Source organism: Podarcis cretensis (assembly GCF_951804945.1).
Source record: "Podarcis cretensis genome assembly, chromosome: 2".
Taxonomy (NCBI): domain Eukaryota; kingdom Metazoa; phylum Chordata; class Lepidosauria; order Squamata; family Lacertidae; genus Podarcis; species Podarcis cretensis.
The window spans coordinates 6,589,982-6,609,310 of NC_137171.1; the positions used below are offsets into that span (position 1 = coordinate 6,589,982).

At 43.9% G+C, this 19,329-nt stretch overlaps 2 protein-coding genes across 7 annotated transcripts in view; both read left to right on the forward strand.

Moving 5' to 3' along the window:
• LOC307210720 (retinol dehydrogenase 7-like) overlaps positions 1-4,266 on the forward strand; it is a 149,893-nt gene extending 145,627 nt beyond the window's left edge. For 3 of the 6 annotated variants that reach the window (XM_079966877.1, XM_079966875.1, XM_079966876.1), the window contains 2 exons: positions 2,188-2,345; positions 3,189-4,265. In XM_079966877.1, coding sequence (XP_079823003.1) covers positions 2,188-2,345; positions 3,189-3,406 — 376 coding nt within the window. In that variant the 3' untranslated portion in view covers positions 3,407-4,265. Of the gene's footprint in view, positions 1-2,187; positions 2,346-3,188 lie in introns of all 6 variants that reach the window. The other 3 variants (XM_079966879.1, XM_079966878.1, XM_079966880.1) reach the window with 1 other exon arrangement.
• A 4,857-nt stretch (positions 4,267-9,123) lies between these two features.
• LOC307210718 (retinol dehydrogenase 7-like) lies at positions 9,124-19,329 on the forward strand. The gene is made up of 5 exons (XM_079966871.1): positions 9,124-9,541; positions 10,225-10,546; positions 10,625-10,883; positions 15,019-15,176; positions 16,269-19,329. Exons 2-5 carry the CDS (start codon positions 10,234-10,236, stop codon positions 16,484-16,486), a joined length of 948 nt encoding a protein of 315 aa, XP_079822997.1. The 5' UTR covers positions 9,124-9,541; positions 10,225-10,233; the 3' UTR covers positions 16,487-19,329.

Consider the following 19,329-nt stretch of genomic DNA (forward strand, 5'->3'; position numbering starts at 1 on the left):
CTTCGAGGATATTCAGAATTTGCCTCAGGAAGAAGCCAGCAAGTGGCATGAGGCAATGCACAAGGAGATGAGATCCATGGAAAATCTAGGTGTGCTCACAGAGTTGCCACCGGGCAAACAAGCTGTGAGTTGCAGATGGGTTTATCGCCTTAAACCCACTGACGCTGGAGAACCACAGTATAAAGCTAGATTAGTGGCTCATGGATTCACTCAAAGGAAGGGAATTCACTTCACGGAGGTGTATTCGCCCACCTCAAGATGTGAGACACTTAGGATGCGTCTATCTGTCGTGGCACAGAGAGGTTGGCGGGTAAACCACTTTGATGTGGATGTTACCTACCTGAACTCAGATCTCCAGGAGGAGCTGTACATGCTTCCTCCTCCAGGGTTTGAGATCATGAGGCAAGGCATTGTGTGGCGATTGCACAAATCCATCTATGGGTTACGTCAATCTGCCAGAAACTGGAATATGTGCCTGAATGAAGCCTTGGAAGAGCTAGGTTTCAGAAGAAGTGTTGCTGACAGTTTCCTTTATCTGAAAGGATCAGGTGCAACACAGGAATTTGTGCAGATTTTTGTAGATGATTTGCTGTACTTCTCAGAGACAGGTAAACAGGCAGAAAAGTTTGCTAGGGAGCTTGGTAAACGGTTCAAGCTCAAGCAGCTTGGAGCTGTCAAGACGTATCTAGACATAGAAAGATTTGAAGAGAATGTGGAAAATGTTTTTCGTTAAAAAAACAGACGCTATGATTTTGGAAGGCACAGGACTTAATGGATTTATTGAGCAGAAGACTCTGTTCCTGCATTGGAGAGTGGACACCAGTTCCTCTAGTTACGAACTTAATTTGTTCCAGAGGTCCGTTCTTAACCTGAAACTGTTCTTAACTAGAGGCGTGCTTTCGCTAATGGGGCCTCTGCGCTGCCAGCACACGATTTCCGTTCTCATCCTGGGGCAAAGTTCTCAACTCGAGGTAACTCTTCCAGGTTAGCGGAGTTTGTAACCTGAAGCGTTTGTAACCTGAGGCGTTTGTAACTCGAGGTACCACTGCAGGAGGAAGAAGCCACCGCCAAAGAAAAGAAAGAATATTGGCAAAATAAATTAATGAACTATGCAGGACATATTAGATAATTTGAAACCCAAGAAAGAAAGGGGGTAATGTTTAATGCATACTTTGTAAGCTTTGTGTATAGGTTTCTACATTAGTTGAACTTCTAAAAGTCACTTGTAATAAGATGAATAAGGTTTTAAAATGGGATTAAGATTTTATGGCTATGCATGAATCTGTATAAAATAATGGAACCAGGAGGGGGAGTGGAGGGAAGTCAATCAAGTTTTATGGTTTAAATTTTTGATTGTGATGATTGTTGTGATGATTAATACATGGTTGCCGACAACTAAGCCATGAATGTGTAGCATTTGGAGAGAAATTCTGTGTGGCACCTTCTCAGGGTTGTTTGCACTGTAATCTTCTTCTGCACAAAGGAGGTTTGGTAAAACCCTTAATTGCTCCTTTTTTAGAACACGGGGTCCCAGTACCCAAAAAACAGGGTCTTGTTCCTTTGATGCAAGTGACCTTTTCCCTCTTAACAAGGAGACTGGGCAGAGATGGCAGAGGCTGCAGGGAGGAGGGTGGGAAGCAGCCCTGGCAGAAAAGGCTCCTTGCTCTCTGCAGCAACTTTCCCCCACTTGGTTAAGGTCTCTCTTCAGGAATGTATTTGATGTATCAGCTAGACTGGGGTAGTCAACCTTTTCATACCTCCCGCCCACCAATGCATCTTTCTTGATGGTAAAATTTCCTTACCGCCCACCAGTGCTGGATGGAAGGAGGATTCAGCTTGTGCTGTAGAATCCCCTGCCGCCCACCTAGAATCCTGAAACGCCCACTAGTGGGCGGTAGGGACCAGGTTGACAACCCCTGAGCTAGACTTTGAAGCATGTCCTCATGACTGTCTTGTAATACAACTGGTGCTGTGTCATACACAATCCTCTCCTGGGTAGGGCGTATCCTGGCACCTGGAAGAGGGCAGAAGGCAGGGGAGCTGCATTTCCCATCTTTTCTTTCTCCTCAATTTTCTTTTTTTTTAAAGAAAGATGTTCCTATCCATGGACCCAAGTTCCTGACCTGCATTCCTGACCTATGACTCAGTAGGCAATGATGTTTCTTCTTTTATTCCTCTGCATTTCAGGCGAGAGCTCCATCCTTTTGGAGTCCAAGTCAGCATTATTGAACCTGGTGGTTTCCAAACAAACATGTTCAAACAAGCAGTAGATAATTTAAAGAATGTATGGAACCAAGTGCCATCTGACATCAAAGAAGTCTATGGGGAACAGTACTTGGAGAACTGTGAGTAGACGTGGAGGGGATTTCAGCATGGTTTGCATTTTCCTGCAAACTTACCCAATTCACACTTCAAGAAGCAATATATTAACCAATACATAGCTCTGCTTAGGAAGTCAAACTCCTCTAAATTTAGCAACTAGTTCTCCAGACCAACTATGTGTACAAAGACAACTATGAACAACTATGTGTACAGAACAACTATGTGTACATAATATACCAAAATGCACTAAGCAAATAGATCACAATAAAAAAAAATTCACTATGCAAGGAAATAATGTTTGCCAAAATTTGTATACAGTGGTACCTCAGTTTAAGCACAGACCGGTTTAAGAATCATTTGGTTTACAAATTTCACAAAACCGGAAGTAGTGTCTTGGTTTGAAAACTTTACCTCGGTCTAAGAACGGAATCCGAATGGTGGAAGGGCACCGGCGGTGGGAAGCCTCATTAGGGAAAGCACGCCTCGGTTTAAGAACGGTTTGGGTTTAAGAACAGGCTTCCGGAACGGATTAAGTTTTTAAACCAAGGTACCACTGTATTGTGAAAACTGAAATGCTGATGACTTTCAAAAGTCATAAACTGAAATGAGGAGAACCAAACTGAAAGATTTTGGAGATATTGAAACTGAGAGAATTGGACAGGTTCATCCATTGTAGATTTAAATCTTTTGAGAATGTGTTCTGTTTTGAAGCCTCCAGAATAGTTCCAGATGCATCTGCTTTGATTTAGTTCTTCTAGGGAGAGGTATCTAGACGCCAACCAGTCCATTCAGCTCCCAAAAGATTTAGGTTACCTCCTACATTTACAGCACTAACTTCTGTTTTGCTTCATATTTCTCACACACAGATTGCAAAATTGCCCAATGTGCCTTTAACATCGCCAGCAGAAAGCTTCACCTGGTCACTGACTGTATGGAACATGCCCTGACATCCTGCTCCCCTCGCACTCGCTACTCTGCAGGCTGGGATGCAAAGTTCTTGTTCATTCCTGCCACTTATTTTCCAACGTCCATCGTTGACTTCGTGGCGAGCTGCATTCAGCCCAAACCTGCTCAAGCAGTATAGATTGCTTTGAAGAAACCCTTTACAGTTGTCCAAATGAGCCAACAATCTGTGGATGCTTGTTTATGCAAAATAGAAAATGCAGCAAACAAACTTTTGCAAGCAGTATGAATTGCTTTGAAGAAAAAGCTTTACAGTTATATTTCCAGGGGGAAACCAGTAGATGGTGTTCCTGTTTTCAGTTTAGCTTATACTGTATTTCTATATATGGTGGATGAGATAAGGGATGCAGCTGCCGGCATGGGAAAGAAGGGAGTGTCCTTGCTCTGAACCAGCTGCAGAGATAAGGAGGAATATGAGTGGAGGGCTACCTTGAACTCATGCTCTGACTTCAAAGTGTGAAATCGAAGGAGGTGCCCTTAGAAGTGGTTGGGAAAAAGGATGACAGCATAAAGCACTTGCTACAGAAACGGTGGAAAGCTGCTCCAGGACGCTATAAAAGGCCCCAACTGCAGCAATCCAACGAGATTCCAGTTTGGACTGACCGGGTAAAGTGCCAAACATATTTTGGCCTGAGAAAGAGGGGTGCTGTCATCGGTTTCTGGAATGTCTCCGTCAAAATTGACGGATAGCTGAGCCAGCTTCACAACTTTATCTTTGAGTATTCTTTCATATACAGTTGTACCTTGGAAGTCGAACGGAATCCGTTCTGTAAGTCTGTTCGACTTCCAAAACGTTCAGAAACCAATCGGAAGCCGCACCGGACGTTTGAAAATCATTCCAGTTTTTGATTGTTCAGGAGCTGAAATGTACAAGTTCCAAAGCGTTTGGCAACCAAGGTACGACTGTACTTAAATTGTATATTAGCACCTGTTGCTGTTTCTTTGCTTATTATGATGTTGTTGTTGTTTAGTCGTTTAGTCGTGTCCGACTCTTCGTGACCCCATGGACCAGAGAACGCCAGGCACTCCTGTCCTCCACTGCCCCCCGCAGCTTGGTCAGACTCATGCTGGTAACCTCGAAAACACTATCCAACCATCTCGTCCTCTGTCGCCCCCTTCTCCTTGTGCCCTCCATCTTTCCCAACATCAGGGTCTTCTCCAGGGAGTCTTCTCTTCTCATGAGGTGGCCAAAGTACTGGAGCCTCAGCTTCACAATCTGTCCTTCCAGTGAGCACTCAGGGCTGATTTCCTTCAGAATGGAGAGGTTTGATCTTCTTGCAGTCCATGGGACTCTCAAGAGTCTCCTCCAGCACCATAATTCAACAGCATCAATTCTTCGGCGATCAGCCTTCTTTATGGTCCAGCTCTCACTTCCATACATCACTACTGGGAAAACCATAGCTTTAACTATACGGACCTTTGTTGGCAAGGTGATGTCTCTACTTCTCAAGATGCTGTCTAGGCCTGTCATTGCCCTTCTCCCAAGAAGCAGGCGTCTTTTAATTTCGTGGCTGCTGTCACCATCTGCAGTGATCATGGAGCCCAAGAAAGTAAAATCTCTCACTGCCTCCATTTCTTCCCCTTCTATTTGCCAGGAGGTGATGGGACCAGTAGCCATGATCTTCGTTTTTTTGATGTTGAGCTTCAGACCATATTTTGCACTCTCCTCTTTCACCCTCAATAAAAGGTTCTTTAATTCCTCCTCACTTTCTGCCATCAAGGTTGTGTCATCTGCATATCTGAGGTTGTTGATATTTCTTCCGGCAATCTTAATTCCGGCTAGGGATTCATCCAGCCCAGCCTTTCGCATGATGAATTCTGCATATAAGTTAAATAAGCAGGGAGACAAAATGCAGCCTTGTCGTACTCCTTTCCCAATTTTGAACCAGTCAGTTGTTCCATATCCAGTTCTAACTGTAGCTTCTTGTCCCACATAGAGATTTCTCAGGAGACAGATGAGGTGATCAGGCTCTCCCATTTCTTTAAGAACTTGCCATAGTTTGCCATGGTCGACACAGTCAAAGGCTTTTGCATAGTCAATGAAGCAGAAGTAAATGTCTTTCTGGAACTCTCTAGCTTTCTCCATAATCCAGCGCATGTTTGCAATTTGGTCTCTGGTTCCTCTGCCCCTTCTAAATCCAGCTTGCACTTCTGGGAGTTCTCGGTCCACATACTGCTTGAGCCTTCCTTGTAGAATTTTAAGCATAACCTTGCTAGCGTGAGAAATTAGTGCAATTGTGCGATAGTTGGAGCATTCTTTGGCACTGCCCTTCTTTGGGATTGGGATGTAGACTGATCTTCTCCAATCTTCTGGCCACTGCTGAGTTTTCCAAACTTGCTGGCATATTGAGTGTAGCACCTTAACAGCATCATCTTTTAAAATTTTAAATAGTTCAGCTGGAATACCATCACTTCCACTGGCCTTGGTATTTGCAGTGCTTTCTAAGGCCCATTTGACTTCACTCTCCAGGATGTCTGGCTCAAGGTCAGCAACCACACTACCTGGGGTATATGAGACATCCGTTTCTTTCTGGTATAATTCCTCTGTGTATTCTTGCCACCTCTTCTTGATGTCTTCTGCTTCTGTTAGGTCCTTTCCACTTTTGTCCTTTATTATGGAAATCTTTGTACGAAATTTTCCTTTCATATCTACAATTTTCTTGAACAGATCTCTGGTTCTTCCCATTCTATTGCTTTCCTCTATTTCTTTGCATTGCTTGTTTAAGAAGGTCTTCTTGTCTCTCCTTGCTATTCTTTGGAAATCTGCATTCAATTTCCTGTATGTTTCACGATCTCCCTTGTAATCTCCCTGCTAACACGTGTATTTGATAACGCTGGTGTCAGAGCTGCCTCTAGGTGCCAGCTCACAGAGGACCAACGCTAGGCTGTAGTAATGTACAAAAGTCTTTATTGAAGTTCAGTTTCCATTTCAAAGCCACAGCGTGCAGCTCTACGTCTTAAACCCTAGATCGGCGAAGTCCCGTCTGAGTCTCCTCCCCATGACACCAGTTTAAGATCCTAGCCCTGCTCCAACTTTTACGCTGCTCTCTCCTCCTTTGGGTCCTCCTGCCCGCTGGGGCATTGCCCTTTCTGGACTCTTCCGACGCTGAGTCGCTTAGCTCCTCCCCCTCCCTCCGGCGGGCTTTAGGACCCGGTTCCCAATCCTCATTCTCTGCTGTCCTGTACATTTGAACTTGCCTCTCGTGCCAGCCCAGTGACCTTTCTCCTAACCGTTACACTACTTCGGTCACTGCTTCCCTCTTCCGGGACACTGGCCAGATCTGACCTCTCCTCCGTTGTCCGACTTTCTGATGGAGGTGTAGTCAGCCCTGCCTTATCTTCTCTCCCTGGTGGGGAATGCACTGGCCCCGATCCTTGGGACTCTTCCCCCCCCACTCTGCTCTGGTGGGGAAGCTGGTCCTGATTTCCAGCTACTGCTCTGGGAGTCCCTGCTGTCCCCTTGCTCCTGGGGCGTTCCCCTTGGGAACCCCCTACCCCTGGCCACTGGCGCCCCCTTCTGTGAATCTTCCGATTCGCTGGAGAGGCTCATGGAATCCCTCGGTCCACTGTCCTCTTCTCCTACGCTCCCCTCGGATTCTTCCCCTTCGCTCTCCATCTCCTCTCTTCCCTGTGCCTCTGCTCCTGAGCCCCTGACATCCGGAAATGTGCTTAGATGGAAATACGTCATGTTCAAAGTGGTTTCACTACTGTTTCCAGTTGTTGACTTCTGCTAATAAAAGGAGCCTCTGCGGAACTAGCCGGCAGCTGTTTTGGTGCTGGTGGTGGTGGGCGATCGTTGTCTTCCAACTCCTGGCTCCTCCTTTGTCAAAGAGTAGAAGGAATACCACGTTTAAAAAAAGAGTCCCAGGAGGGTGCCTTATTGAGGCAGCGGGGGGTGGGGGGTGGGGTGGGTAAAAAAGCATCCCCTCCTAAGGGATGCAAAATTTCCCTCCTTTGCCCCCGATGCTTTGGCTGTGGTCTCCTGGTTTTTTTTGCCCAGGACTCCTTTACACCTACCTTGCCTGTCAAGTGTCATGTCGTTTGCACCTGTGTCTCTTCCGTTTGCACCCCTTACCCATGTACCCGTATGTAACCCAACCAAGTGGCAGTCACTTGTAGGCAGGCTTCTTCCTTTCTCTTTGGTTGGAACTATCTCGCTTTGTGTCTTTGGCTTCCGATTTGAAGGAATTGGTTTCCCAAATCTAAAATCTGACTGTGCAGTCAGTCTGAAACGGGCCGCAAAATCCCCATTTTTCCTTCTCCAAGGGTAAAAACCATTAACTTGAGCCCTTGAGCAAATGTATAACAGGAACCCAGCTGTACAAACAAAGCTCTCTTTGATGCCTAATGAATGGCCTTGTCAGTTCCAAAGTGGAGTGGGGATGGCACATCTGGGTCTTATCTTACATCCTGACCACACTGACGCACAGACCTTGTCAGGTCTGACAAAAGACCCGGGAACAGCGCCAGGAGTGTTCTTAGAGTTGGTGACCTTCTTGCCCCAAGATAAGAGTATAGGAACAGGAACAGGAACATCTGTTTATGGTCATGGATGTCAACTTACGTGTATAAGCTGACGTGGCTGGATTCCTGGGGAAGGGGAGAGAGGGTGCCTGGAGGATATATATACTGTATGCAATTTCTCTTGCTTTTGTGCTTGCGGTGAACCGATTCACGCAGTACCTTCTGCTATCTGGAGAGCAGAATAAACTCTTTCTCTGAATCAACCTCGGTGTCATTTGACTTCCTTTCTCCCTCCCAGGAGCAACGCAGACCCCACCAGTCGGTAAAGTCTAATAAGGCTACAGATTCCCGGAGCCCAGCAAAATGGTTCTTTTCCATTCCTAAAAATGACCTGCCTTGTCCCCGCCTACAAGTGGAATGGGCAGAGGTACCAGAGGTTACAGATGAAAATGAAATGGGGCTCCTTCCAGCCTTTTGTCCCTCTCTTCAGTGAGGCATTTAGAGAACCAGCAGTATCAACCTGGTGGTCTTTCCTTTTCACACCCACACACCCGCTGCTCCCTTCAACATGAATCTTCTGGTTATCCTTCCCCCATCCTTGAAACGTACCTAGATCTGTACTAAGCAAGAAAGAGCAGTGATCTTTATCACTCCTTTCAGTTCTGAATGGTTTCAGCACTCCAAGTTATTGACATCCACACTATGTAAACAATAAGCGAACTGACAAAATAATATTTCATTATCTTATTTCTAATATAGAGGTTGCAAATCATTCTAACCGCTCTTTATGCACACCAGCAGCAGAAAGGAAACCTACTGGACCACCTCTCCTGGTCTGCCCCGCGGAGGACCTTAAGGTCCATAAATAGCAACACTCTAGAGGTCCCGGGCCCTAAGGAAGTCAGATTGGCCTCAGCCAGGGCCAGGGCCTTTTCCACACTGGCTCCAGCCTGGTGGAACGCTGTGTCTCATGAGACCAGGGCCCTGCGGGATCTGATTTCTTTCCGCAGGGCTTGTAAGACAGAGTTGTTCTGCCTGGCCTTTGGCTTGGAATCAGCCTGACCCCTCCCCCTCTTTCCTTTTCCTTCTGTGATGGAACTCCTATTTGGGGACGTCCCTGACTTTTTTCTGGCCCACGTAGGACCAATCTGGATAGTTGGCCGAGGTGAAGATTTGATGGTTTCTCCCCCTAAACAGTTTTTGATCTGGGCTTCCACTGAAATGAGGCTGCATTTTAAGTTGTACTTGAATCCTATTTTTAAGTTGTATTTTAATCAATTGTTTTTATACCTGATGTTAGCCGCCTTGAGCCGAATCTTGGCCGGGGAGGGTGGAGTATAAATATATATATATATCTTTAAAAGTCATTTGTGGAGTCTTTCTCTATATATGTACTAGAATTCATGCACCAAAGCAAGCTGGCCGGGTGCAGCCTCACCCTTCCTACTCTAGGTGAAATGTAATTTTGCAAGCACTCTGCCCATCTTTCTATCAGCAGGAGGGATGTGCTTCTGCAAGAAAGATACGCTCAACCCCAGGCTTTCTTCCTGCTCTAGACAAATGATTTATCTGCTCTATCCATACATTCCCTCACCAACAGATTTCACAATTAGTTTAAAGAAGGCAGTTAAGTTTCGCCAATCCTTGCCTGAAGGGAGGAGCTCCCTTTGCAGCCAGTGGAGTATGAATAACAGCAACAGGCAGATAAGGAGCAACTGCAAACGGGAGAAGGAAGCATTGCTTTTCCTGCCGCACAACTGAAGCTGAGAGCCTTTCCTCTAACCAGCTGCAGGTCTGTCTCTTCCCTTTTCAAAATAAAGTAAAATAAAAATTGTCCAGCAGCACCTTATAGACCAACTAAGTTTCTTTTGGTATAAGCTTTCGTGTGGATGTGTATCTGAAGAAGTGTGCAGACACATGGAAGTTTATACCAGAACAAACCTAGTTGGTCTATATGGAGCTACTGAACAATTCTTTATTTTTTATTTTGACTGTGTGAGACCCACACGGCTACCTACCTGAATCTTCCCTTTTCAATTATACATGATAGTAACTTCCTGTCTCCACTAACATGTCCTTATAACAACTTTCTTTCAAGCTAATATTCAGTAGGTGACACTTTTCTCAAGCTTCAGGCTGGGAGAGAGAGGAAACTTCACTTCCTGAATTTCTTCTTCCTGGGCACCTGGCCGAGAAACATTTCCAGAAAAAGTTCAGAACTTTAAAAGGTACATGCAAGTCATTAGGTTATCTGACCTCTTTTTCTTTAACCTGTCTCTGCTCCAAGCAGCTCATTGCACCATGCAAAAATTCTCCTTTCCGTCAACAACACTGCACGGGAGGCGAAATTCAGCAGTGGCAACATAAAAGGTCTCCCGCTGAGCTCTCTGGTGGAATAGGGATTCGACCTTTGCCCCTCCAAGTCCTGCCAGGGGTGTGTATGTTTCCTAATGCTTGAATTCTTTTTCCCTGCAGGTTTCAGCCATGTGGCTCTACCTGGCTGCCCTGCTGGGGCTTTACTTCCTTCGCCGATGGTACAAGGAGAGACAGATGGTGGAGAACCTGACGGAGAAATATGTCTTCATCACGGGGTGTGACTCTGGCTTTGGAAACCTACTTGCCAAGCAGCTGGATGCCCGGGGCCTGCGGGTGCTGGCAGCCTGTCTCACGCAGAAGGGGGCAGAGCAGCTGGGCAAGGCCACCTCAGAGCGCTTGAAAACCACCATTCTGGATGTGAGCAGCACAGAGAGTGTGGCGGCAGCGACGGAGTGGGTGAAAGGGTGCATTGGGAACAAAGGTGACTCTCGACTTTCCTTGTGCTGCCTCTGTGCAGGGATCGGGTCCTTGAATCACAAACATACGTTCTTTCTCACAGGGCTTTGGGGCTTGGTGAACAACGCAGGCACAGCTCTCCCATCAGGTCCCAACGAATGGCTGACCAAAGATGACTTTGCAAAGGTGATCAATGTCAACCTTCTTGGGATGATTGATGTGACGCTACACATGGTGCCTCTGGTGAGGAGAGCCAGAGGGAGGGTGGTCAACATCTCCAGTGTGAATGGACGACTGGCAGTCTTTGGAGGTGGTTACTGCCCATCCAAGTTTGGTGTGGAAGCCTTCTCTGACAGCCTGAGGTAAAAACAGCAGTTCTTTAATGTCTTCTTTTGCTTACTTTAGTGCAACATCTGCCACACTCCCTAACCACTTGCCAGGCTGGAAGTGGCTGATGCGAGTCCTCCTGGTTTAGTTGCCAAGTCTGGGGAAAGTGGGCTGCAGGGAAGAAAGAGCTGGGAAATATGGCAGCTGCCCAGGGCTTTGCCCAAGACTTGCACAACTTGAGATGAATGTATCCAGGAAGGATCTCAAAAGAGAAGATAGGCAGGGACTGGAAGGTGTCTAAAGGATACTTGCAAAACCATATTGGAAAATCAGAACTCCTATTAGAATAAACAAGTTCCGTTTTAAGTACTGAAATACTAAATAAGATGGATAACAATGTGTAATAGAAAAAGAAGCATGAAATTAGGTTAAAGGTGTGTGGAAAAAAGTAATAGAAGTGGATAGAAATTGCAATTGAGTAGATTGGAAGTCTAATACTAAGGTGGGGTGAGGGGTGGTGGATGGTGATGGGAAAAGGAATTATCTGTGGGATTGAGTGTAGGTACATTTTGAAGGATTGTATGAAATGTATGTTTGTATGCTTGTATATTCGCAATATGTGTGTATTAATGCTGAATTATTTTTAATAATAAAAACTTTTTTAAAACAAAAGAAAAAAAGAAGGTATCCAGGCACAGGCCATGCCCACATCTGGCCTTGAACCAAACTTTTCAAATCACAAGCCCACAATTGGATGTGTGGCTCTCAGTCCAAGACCTTCTCATTAATGGTGAACATGCTATGGATGTCCCCCTGTTTTCCTCAGAATAGTTTGGGCCCAACATGCTTTATAGAAATGTTGATTACCATGGTGAAAAGTGTGTGCTTTTTCCAACTCTTGACGTACCACTTAATTATCAAGATGTGGGACTGAGCAGTTATCTGCACATATGCACTGCCCAGGCTCACGTAGCTGGGAGGTCATTGCTACCACTACGGTTTGACTTCACCCGCAGAGGCACACTCTGTTGAATGGTTTCTTTAAATGTGCAAGTTCATCATTGTTCCACCCGATGTGTATGTCTTTAAGGGGCCAGAGGAAGGGCCACAGCAAAATAACGAGACCCAGCTTTACAGCTGTGAAACATAGCAGGTGCTGCTAAGTCGTGTTAATTAAGCAGTGTCAGCAATTGGGTATAGTATATAAGGAGCAGCACCTAGCTCTCCCGTTACCCTGGGGGATGGGTTGGTGGTTGGGTCATGTTTGTTGCTGTTATCTTTAGTGTAAAAGGAGTTTTTGTTTTGTTATTTTTGAGTTCCTTGTTATGCATGGTCTCCCCAGCAAGCTCTCTGCAGCGCTACTAAACTGCAAATAGCCAACACACTCCATTCTCTTTTGAGATACATGGATGCCAATGTCCAGGTTTCCGTGATATGGCAGACGGACAGTGGAAAGTGTTGATAAGGCAGCTTGTCAAATTTGGGAAAATACTAATTTACACTCAGAGGCTGTGAGACAATTTAAAGTGGTGAATGTACAAACCACCGAGGTGGGAAGGGCTGAGGTGGGAGGTTGGAGGAAAATGCAAGGGAAAATGGCACCTTGTGTGAATGGATTGGGGAGGATTTGACTGTGATGGAGACAAAACAGGAAGGGAGGGCAAAAGGTATGGGAGGCTACTATATGTGCTGGCAATGTAAAGTTATTAAGAAGGCCTGGGAAGTGACATAGAAAGATTTGAAGAGAATGTGGAAAATGTTTTTTGTTAAAAAAACAGACACTATGATTTTGGAAGGCACAGGACTTAATGGATTTATTGAGCAGAAGACTCTGTTCCTGCATTGGAGAGTGGACGCCAGTTCCTCTAGTTACGAACTTAATTTGTTCCAGAAGTCCGTTCTTAACCTGAAACTGTTCTTAACTAGAGGCGTGCTTTCGCTAATGGGGCCTCTGCGCCGCCAGCACACGATTTCCGTTCTCATCCTGGGGCAAAGTTCTCAACTCGAGGTAACTCTTCCAGGTTAGCGGAGTTTGTAACCTGAAGCATTTGTAACCTGAGGCGTTTGTAACTCGAGGTACCACTGCAGGAGGAAGAAGCCACCGCCAAAGAAAAGAAAGAATATTGGCAAAATAAATTAATGAACTATGCAGGACATATTAGATAATTTGAAACCCAAGAAAGAAAGGGGGTAATGTTTAATGCATACTTTGTAAGCTTTGTGTATAGGTTTCTACATTAGTTGAACTTCTAAAAGTCACTTGTAATAAGATGAATAAGGTTTTAAAATGGGATTAAGAATATAAGATTTTATGGATATGCATGAATCTGTATAAAATAATGGAACCAGGAGGGGGAGTGGAGGGAAGTCAATCAAGTTTTATGGTTTAAATTTTTGATTGTGATGATTTTTTTTTTTTTGTTATCATAAAATTAATAAACGAGAGAGAGAGAGAGAGAGAGAGAGAGAGGGAGTGAGGGAGGGATACATGGATGCTGACAACTAAGCCATGAATGTGTAGCATTTGGAGAGAAATTCTGTGTGGCATCTTCTCAGGGTTGTTTACACTGTAATCTTCTTCTGCACAAAGGAGGTTTGGTAAAAATCCTTAATTGCTCCTTTTTTAGAACACAGGGTCCCAGAACCCAAAGAACAGGGTCTTGTTCCTTTGATGCAAGTGACCTGCCTTCTCCCTCTTAACAAGAAGACTGGGCATAGATGGCAGAGGCTGCAGGGAGGAGGGTGGGAAGCAGCCCTGGCAGAAAAGGCTCCTTGCTCTCTGCAGCAACTTTCCCCCACTAGGTTAAGGTCTCCCTTCAGGAAGGCATTTTATGTATCAGCAAGACTTTGAATCATGTCCTCATGGCTGTCTCTTAATACAACTTGTGGTAAACTTGCCCCCAACCGCTCGCCCCTCCCTCACCTGTCTTTGCTCTCCGGCCAGACCAGGTTTCTTGAGCAGGGTTGGCAGGCACGTTTCCATTTACAAAAACAGAACAAACTAGAACCGGTAAGGCTGCCACCACTCCCTTTGGTCCGGGGAACTCAGAGCCACAACCCAGGGAGAAGGCTGTGCCCAGTTATTACTAGTTATCCCCACTCCACAAGTTGTATCCACAGACTTGCAGACAGAAATTCCACGGTAGAGCGTAACCAAGCGTAAGGCTAGAAATTAGCTTTCCCCCCTGGAAAGGCACATAAACCAAACAGTTTCTTCTTAAAAAATTTATTTTAAAAGAACATAAGAAAACATGCTAAAATAGTAGGCACTTCTTTAGTAAGTTACAAGCAAGAAAATAAGAACATTGTAAAATCTAACTGACTTACATACTCACGACTAAGAGACAGATAGAATAGTTAAAGTCCTTTCAATGTTCCGCATTCAGAGGCTTTCGCAATTCTCCATCACAAAGGATGAAAGGACGGCTACTTAGATGGAACATCAGCAGCCGGGCCATTTGCGGATTGCAGAGCGCGCTTTCTCAGCCATTCCCAAGATCTTTTATCCCCGATTTACACGTAGCGTCGGAACCCCCAAAACCAATCAAAACTCCTGATTATTTTCAAATTCTCCAATGACCGGTCTGCGGGCTAATCAATCTAACTTCTGGCAGCTGGACTCATTAAGAACCCAGAGCCTAAATCAAAGGGGTTTCCTCCCTTCCGTGGAGTTTATGCAGATGCACATTCCCAGGCAATCAAGGCCAAATAACATCACTGAGGGAATGCACATAACTTCAGACCCAGGTGTCAAAGCTTTCATTAAATCAGGGGTTTCCTTTCCCATAGTAAACCTCTCACACCCTGGGAGCCTGTTAGTCTGAGGTTAAAGGGACAAGACTTATTTCCCATGGTCCTTGTGGCTTGTTGGTTACCCACAAGGCCTCACTCTTGTTGCTTGACCAAGGAACAGCTTCTAAACAGAGACTAACTTTACTACACAACTGGTGCTGTGTCATACACAATCCTCTCCTGGGTAGGGCGTATCCTGGCTCCTGCAAGAGGGCAGAAGGCAGGGGAGCTGCATTTCCCATCTTTTCTTTCTCCTCAATTTTTGGATTTCTTTTTTTTAAAAGAAAGATGTTCCTATCCATGGACACAAGTTCCTGACCTGCATTCCTATGACTCAGTAGGCAATGATGTTTCTTCTTTTATTCCTCTGCATTTCAGGCAAGAGCTCCATCCTTTTGGAGTCCAAGTCAGCATTATTGAACCTGGTACTTTCCGAACAAACATTGGCGCAAGAGCAGTAGAGAATTTAAAGACAGTATGGAACCAAGTGCCATCTGACATCAAAGAAGTCTACGGGGAACAGTACTTTGAGAACTGTGAGTAGACGCGGAGGGGATTTCAGCATGGTTTGCATTTTCCTGCAAACTTACCCAATTCACACTTCAAGAAGCAATACATTAACCAATACATAGCTCTGCTTAGGAATTCAAACTCCTCTAGAGTTCAGAATTCAAACTCCTCTAGATTTAGCAACAAGTTCTTCAGACTATGTGTACAAAATGAACATAATATACCAAAATGCACTAAGCAAATTGATCACGATAAAAAAAATTCACTATGCAAGGAAATAATGTTTGTCAAAATGTGTATACAGTGGTACCTCAGTTTAAGAACAGCCCGGTTTAAGAATGATTTGGTTTACAAATGCCACAAAACCGGAAATAGTGTCTTGGTTTGAGAACTTTACCTCGGTCTAAGAATGGAATCCGAACGGTGGAAGGGCACCGGCGGTGGGAAGCCTCATTAGGGAAAGCACGCCTCGGTTTAAGAACGGTTTGGGTTTAAGAACAGGCTTCCGGAACGGATTAAGTTTTTAAACCGAGGTACCACTGTATTGTGAAAACTGAAATGCTGATGACTTTCAAAAACCATAAGCTGAAATGAGGCGAACCAAACTCAAAGATTTTGGAGATATTGAAACTGAGAGAAACCAAAGTGGACAGGTTCGTCCATTGTAGATTTAAATCTTTTGAGAATATGTTCTGTTTTGAAGCCTCCAAAATAGTTACAGATGCATCTGCTATGATTTACCGTATTTTTTGCTCTACAAGACTCACTTTTTCCCTCCTAAAAAGTAAGGGGAAATGTGTGTGCGTCTTATGGAGCGAATGCAGGCTGCGCAGTTATCCCAGAAGCCAGAACAGCAAGAGGGATTACTGCTTTCACTGCACAGCGACCCCTCTTGCTGTTCTGGCTTCTGGGATTCAGAATCCCCCCCCCCTGTTTTCCTCCTCCAAAAACTAGGTGCGTCTAGTGGTCTGGTGCGTCTTATAGAGCGAAAAATATTGTAGTTCTTCTAGGGAGAGGTATCTAGAAGCTAACCAGTCCATTCAGCTCCCAAAAGATTTAGGTTACCCCCTACATTTACAGCACTAACTTCTGTTTTGCTTCATATTTCTCACACACAGATTGCAAAATTGCCCAATATGCCGTTAACATTGCCAGCAGCAAGCTTCACCTGGTCACTGACTGTATGGAACATGCCCTGACATCCTGCTCCCCTCGCACTCGCTACTCTGCAGGCTGGGATGCAAAGTTCTTGCACATTCCTGCATCTTACTTTCCAACGTCCATCGTTGACTTCGTGATGAGCTGCATTCAGTCCAAACCTGCTCAAGCTGTATAGATTGCTTTGAAGAAAAACCTTTACAGTTGTCCAAATGAGCCAACAATCTGTGGATGGAACACAAGCCTAATTGCATCTTGATGTTTACATTTTTATTTTGCTTGTTTATGCAAAATAGAAAAGGCAACAAACAAACAAACTTTTGCAAGCAGTATGAATTGCTTTGAAGAAAAAGCTTTACAGTTATATTTCCAGGGCTGAAGCCAGTAGATGGTGTTCCTGTTCTCAGTTTAGCTTATACTGTATTTCTATATATGGTGGGTGAGATAAGGGATGCAGCTGCCGGCATGGGAAAGAAGGGAGTGTCCTTGCTCTGAACCAGCTGCAGAGATAAGGAGGAATATGAGTGGAGGGCTACCTTGAACTCATGCTCTGACTTCAAAGTGTGAAATCGAAGGAGGTGCCCTTAGAAGTGGATGGGAAAAAGGACGAGAGCATAAAGCACTTGCTACAGAAACGGTGGAAAGCTGCTCCAGGACGCTATAAAAGGCCCCAACTGCAGCAATCCAACGAGATTTCAGTTTGGACTGACCGGGTAAAGTGCCAAGCATATTTTGGCCTGAGAAAGAGGGGTGCCATCACCAGTTTCTGGAATGTCTCTGTCAAAATTGACAGACAGCTGAGCCAGCTTCACAACTTTATCTTTGAGTATTCTTTCATATACAGTTGTACCTTGGAAGTTGAATGGAATCCGTTCTGGAAGTCCGTTCGACTTCCAAAATGTTCAGAAACCAATCAGAAGCCGCACCGGACGTTTGAAAATCATTCCAGTTTTTGATTGTTCAGGAGCTGAAATGTACAAGTTCCAAAGCGTTTGGCAACCAAGGTACGACTGTACTTAAATTGTATATTAGCACCTGTTGCTGTTTCTTTGCTTATTATGTTAGTAGTTAATAAAGCTTGCTTCTACTGCCTAAAAGTTTGAGATCCAAAGAACTAATTTGCAAACATTTTAGCAAATAGGATGAAAAAATCTTAGGTGAATATATACATCAAGATCAGGCAGGGTTTCTTCCAGGTAGAAAAAGCCGAAAAAGCTTTTGGTAATGTTTCCTGGGATTTCATGAAAAAATTACTTGAAGAAATTAATTGTGTATATAAATTTTTAAAAGGAATACAAGCAATATACTGGGAACAAATTGCGAAATTAATTGTAAATCAGGTGATAATGAATGAATGTAAAATACAAAAAGGAACTAGGTAAGGATGTCCCTTAGCACCGATATTGTTCATTCTGGTCCTGGAAGTACTTGCAAGAAATATAAGAGCGGATAAAGGCATTAAAGGGATAAAAACAGGAAGAAATGAATTTAAGCTAAAAGCCATAGCTGATGATCTAGTAATTACAGTAGAAGATTCAAAAAAATCTTTCCTTAGAGTAATAGAGAAAATTCAATAGTTTGGGGAAGTGGCAGGATTTAAATTAAATAGAAATAAAACTAAATTATTAGTTAAAAATTTAAAAGAGGAAGAGAAAAAAGATTTGGCCCAAAGCATTGAGATAGAAATCCATAAAAAAGTAAAATATTTAGGGATGTGGTTAACAACAAGAAATATAAATGTGTATAAAGACAATTAGGAAAAAGTATGGTCTGAGATAAAAAGGAATTTAGAAATATGGAGTAGAATGAACCTTTCCCTACTAGGAAGAATTGCAGCAGTAAAAATGAATGTGTTGCCGAAAATGCTCTTTCTCTTCCAGACAGTCCCAGTAATGGGACAATCCCCAGTAATGAGGATGATTGCCTCAAAAGATGGCAAAAAGATATTTCTAAGTTTATCGGGGTGGGGGTGGGGCAAAAGGCCAAGGATAAAACATAAGAGACAGATACAAAGGAAAGATGGGGCTTCGCCCTCTCAGATCTTAAACTGTATTATGAGGCTGCATGTTTGGTTTGGATTAGGGACTGGATAAAACTGGAAAACGAAGAAGCATTAGATTTGGAAGGTTATGATAACAGATACGGATGGCGTGCATACATATGGTATGGGAAAGGGAAAGTACGTAAAGGATATTACAATCATATAATCAGAAGATTATATGAGAGTATGGGAGAGGTACAAAGATTTAATAGAACAAAAAACACCTTGGTGGTTATCACCAATTGAAGCTTCATTACTCAAACTGCTTGGCAAAAAGGGAAAGTGGCCTACATATAGAGACTTACTGAGAGATCAAGAAGGAAAATGGAAATTAAAAAATTATAAGGAAATCAAAGATCATGTCCAGAGTTGGTTGCATTATAGACAATTATACGAAATGTATAAGGAAGATAACAAAAACGGGTTTAGCTATACAGTGGTACCTCGGGTTAAATACGCTTCAGGTTACATACGCTTCAGGTTACAGACTCCGCTAACCCAGAAATAGTGCTTCAGGTTAAGAACTTTGCTTCAGGATGAGAACAGAAATTGTGCTCCGGCGGCGTGGCAGTAGCGGGAGGCCCCATTAGCTAAAGTGGTGCTTCAGGTTAAGAACAGTTTCAGATTAAGTACGGACCTCTGGAACGAATTAAGTACTTAACTCGAGGTACCACTGTACAATCTCTAGATTCCCAAATGAGGTTATAGAAGAAGTGAAGTTGTTGAAGAAAGCATATAGTATTCTGCTAGAATGGGAAACAAAAGATGAGGAGGTCAAATCAGTCATGATTAAATGGGCACAAGATATAGGACATAATATACAATTTGAGGATTGGGAAAAACTGTGGAAGGTAGATTTGAAATTTACAAACTGTTCTCTTTTGAAAGAAAATTATATGAAAATGATGTATAGATTGTATATTACACCAGTAAAAATGGCAACAATGTATAAAACTGGGTTAAATACATGTTGGAAATGT

Coding starts and splice junctions, on each gene's coding strand:
- LOC307210718 (XM_079966871.1), top strand. CDS start 10,234: ATGTGGCTCTACCTGGCTGCCCTGCTGGGGCTTTACTTCCTTCGCCGA. Junction 10,547..10,624: donor AGGGTGCATTGGGAACAAAG/GTGACTCTCGAC, acceptor TCTTTCTCACAG/GGCTTTGGGGCTTGGTGAAC. Junction 15,177..16,268: donor GGAACAGTACTTTGAGAACT/GTGAGTAGACGC, acceptor TCTCACACACAG/ATTGCAAAATTGCCCAATAT.